Source organism: Limulus polyphemus, unplaced genomic scaffold, assembly GCF_000517525.1.
Source record: "Limulus polyphemus unplaced genomic scaffold, Limulus_polyphemus-2.1.2 Scaffold3129, whole genome shotgun sequence".
NCBI classification, from domain to species: domain Eukaryota; kingdom Metazoa; phylum Arthropoda; class Merostomata; order Xiphosura; family Limulidae; genus Limulus; species Limulus polyphemus.
In genome coordinates this window covers 42,298-43,945 of record NW_013668739.1, presented here as the reverse complement: position 1 = coordinate 43,945, position 1,648 = coordinate 42,298, and the positions used below count along the sequence as shown (strand labels likewise).

At 38.3% G+C, this 1,648-nt stretch overlaps 1 protein-coding gene across 2 annotated transcripts in view; it reads left to right on the top strand.

The window, feature by feature from the left end:
* The window catches only part of LOC111088102 (BAI1-associated protein 3-like), a 96,912-nt gene that overhangs the window by 88,288 nt on the left and 6,976 nt on the right, over positions 1-1,648 (top strand). For both annotated transcript variants that reach the window (XM_022397081.1, XM_022397080.1), the window contains 2 exons: positions 579-770; positions 1,055-1,123. In XM_022397081.1, the coding sequence (XP_022252789.1) occupies positions 579-770; positions 1,055-1,123 (261 nt within the window). The remainder of the gene's footprint in view (positions 1-578; positions 771-1,054; positions 1,124-1,648) is intronic.

Here is a 1,648-nt window from a genome sequence, read left to right as displayed (position 1 = left end):
ATAAAAAACCGTCCCATGTTTTTCACCATTGCAACTCCAAAAAACATAGTATATCTATTAAAAACACAGTCATTTTAAACAAAAAACCCAACATAAAAAAACGAAAAATCAAGGAATCCATCTTAATTGAACAAAACAACCGTACTCTAAACCAACACCCCGGGGTGCCAAGATACCTCTTCTAAGTTTCACAACAGTTCGGTCATGTGACCTCTTTGTTCAATACTGTATATATATATATCTGTGTCAGTGTAAATTACTTGTACCTGATGATGACAAAACCTTGTCGAAACGTTGTACATTTGCTGTTATGTTAAACTTATATTAATTTTTTTCCTCATTACCCATTCAAGCCGTCTCCAACCATTATTAGATAAGGGGGAAAGCAGCTAGTAAACAGCACCCACCGCCAACCCTTACTCGACCGTCATTTTTTAAAAGCATCCACGGCCTCAAAGTACCGAAGGCGTTTCTGGGGCAAAAGTTAGCGATCCTAAAACCTGCAGTAAAAAGAATGAACAGTTCTTGTGGTTCAGTTAAATTATTATTATCCTATATTGTGTAATGATGTCTTTCAGTTTTGCGTTTCCGTCACCAGTATGACGTCGGTTGTGACGTATATAGAAGGAGTGAAAAGTAATATAGTATTGAATCTAGAACAGGCTGGACAGACTAGTGTTCAGATCGCCGAAATCTGCCAACCATTGGACTCTGCTTCAGACTTCATCCTTAATGTTGTTCGATCTGTATTTGCTGGGGTTGTTCTTAAGGTACAGTGATTTAAAGTAATCATTAAATTACGTTTTATGTAGAATAAGTAAACTTCAATTCTCATCCTGTGTGATCGACTTTATATTTTTAGTTCTAGTATTTAAAGTCTAGGACTGTCTGATATTTCTCCTCGTGTGTGTGTGTGTGTGTGTGTGTGGTTATTTCTTGTTAAGATCATTATCGGAGATTGTTTTAATAAGTTTTTTTTTAAAAACAAGAGGAAAACACACGTCGTACCTAAACATAAATACGTCTAATATCAGTCGTTGTTCTCGTATTCTAGATGAGACCCGAACTGCAGCGACTGTTAGGACAGATCGGAAAAGCTACCAACGAAGCACAACAACACCGGGTAAGAACTTTGCTGTTGGAGACGATTATAATCTGTTTACTGACACAAGTTCCTTTTACGTTGACTGGGGTTGTGGAATTAATTTAACGTGTCAGGGAAGATACACGAGGACTATCTGCGCTAGCCGTCCCTAATTTAGGGATGAAAGACTAGAGGGAAAGCAGCTAGTCATCACCACCCACCGCCAACTCTTGGGTTACTCATTCACCAACGAATAGTAGGATTGACCATCATAATATATCACACCCCCACGGTTGAAAGGGCGAGCATGTTTGGTGGGACGGGGATTCGAACCCACAGATTGCGAGTCAAGCGCCTTAACCATCTGGCCATATCGGACCAGACCTTTCAACATTTTATTTTGTGTTTAGTTATTTCGCCAAAATTAGTTGTTTCTTAGCTGGTTTTTCTCATTTTAAAGGTTTCCTCCAATATACTACTGCGGATTTCAAAATGTTAGGAAGTTATAATAATAATTTAACTGGTGGACTCCAAAAATTCAAAACGCCAAAATAAGTCTTAGAG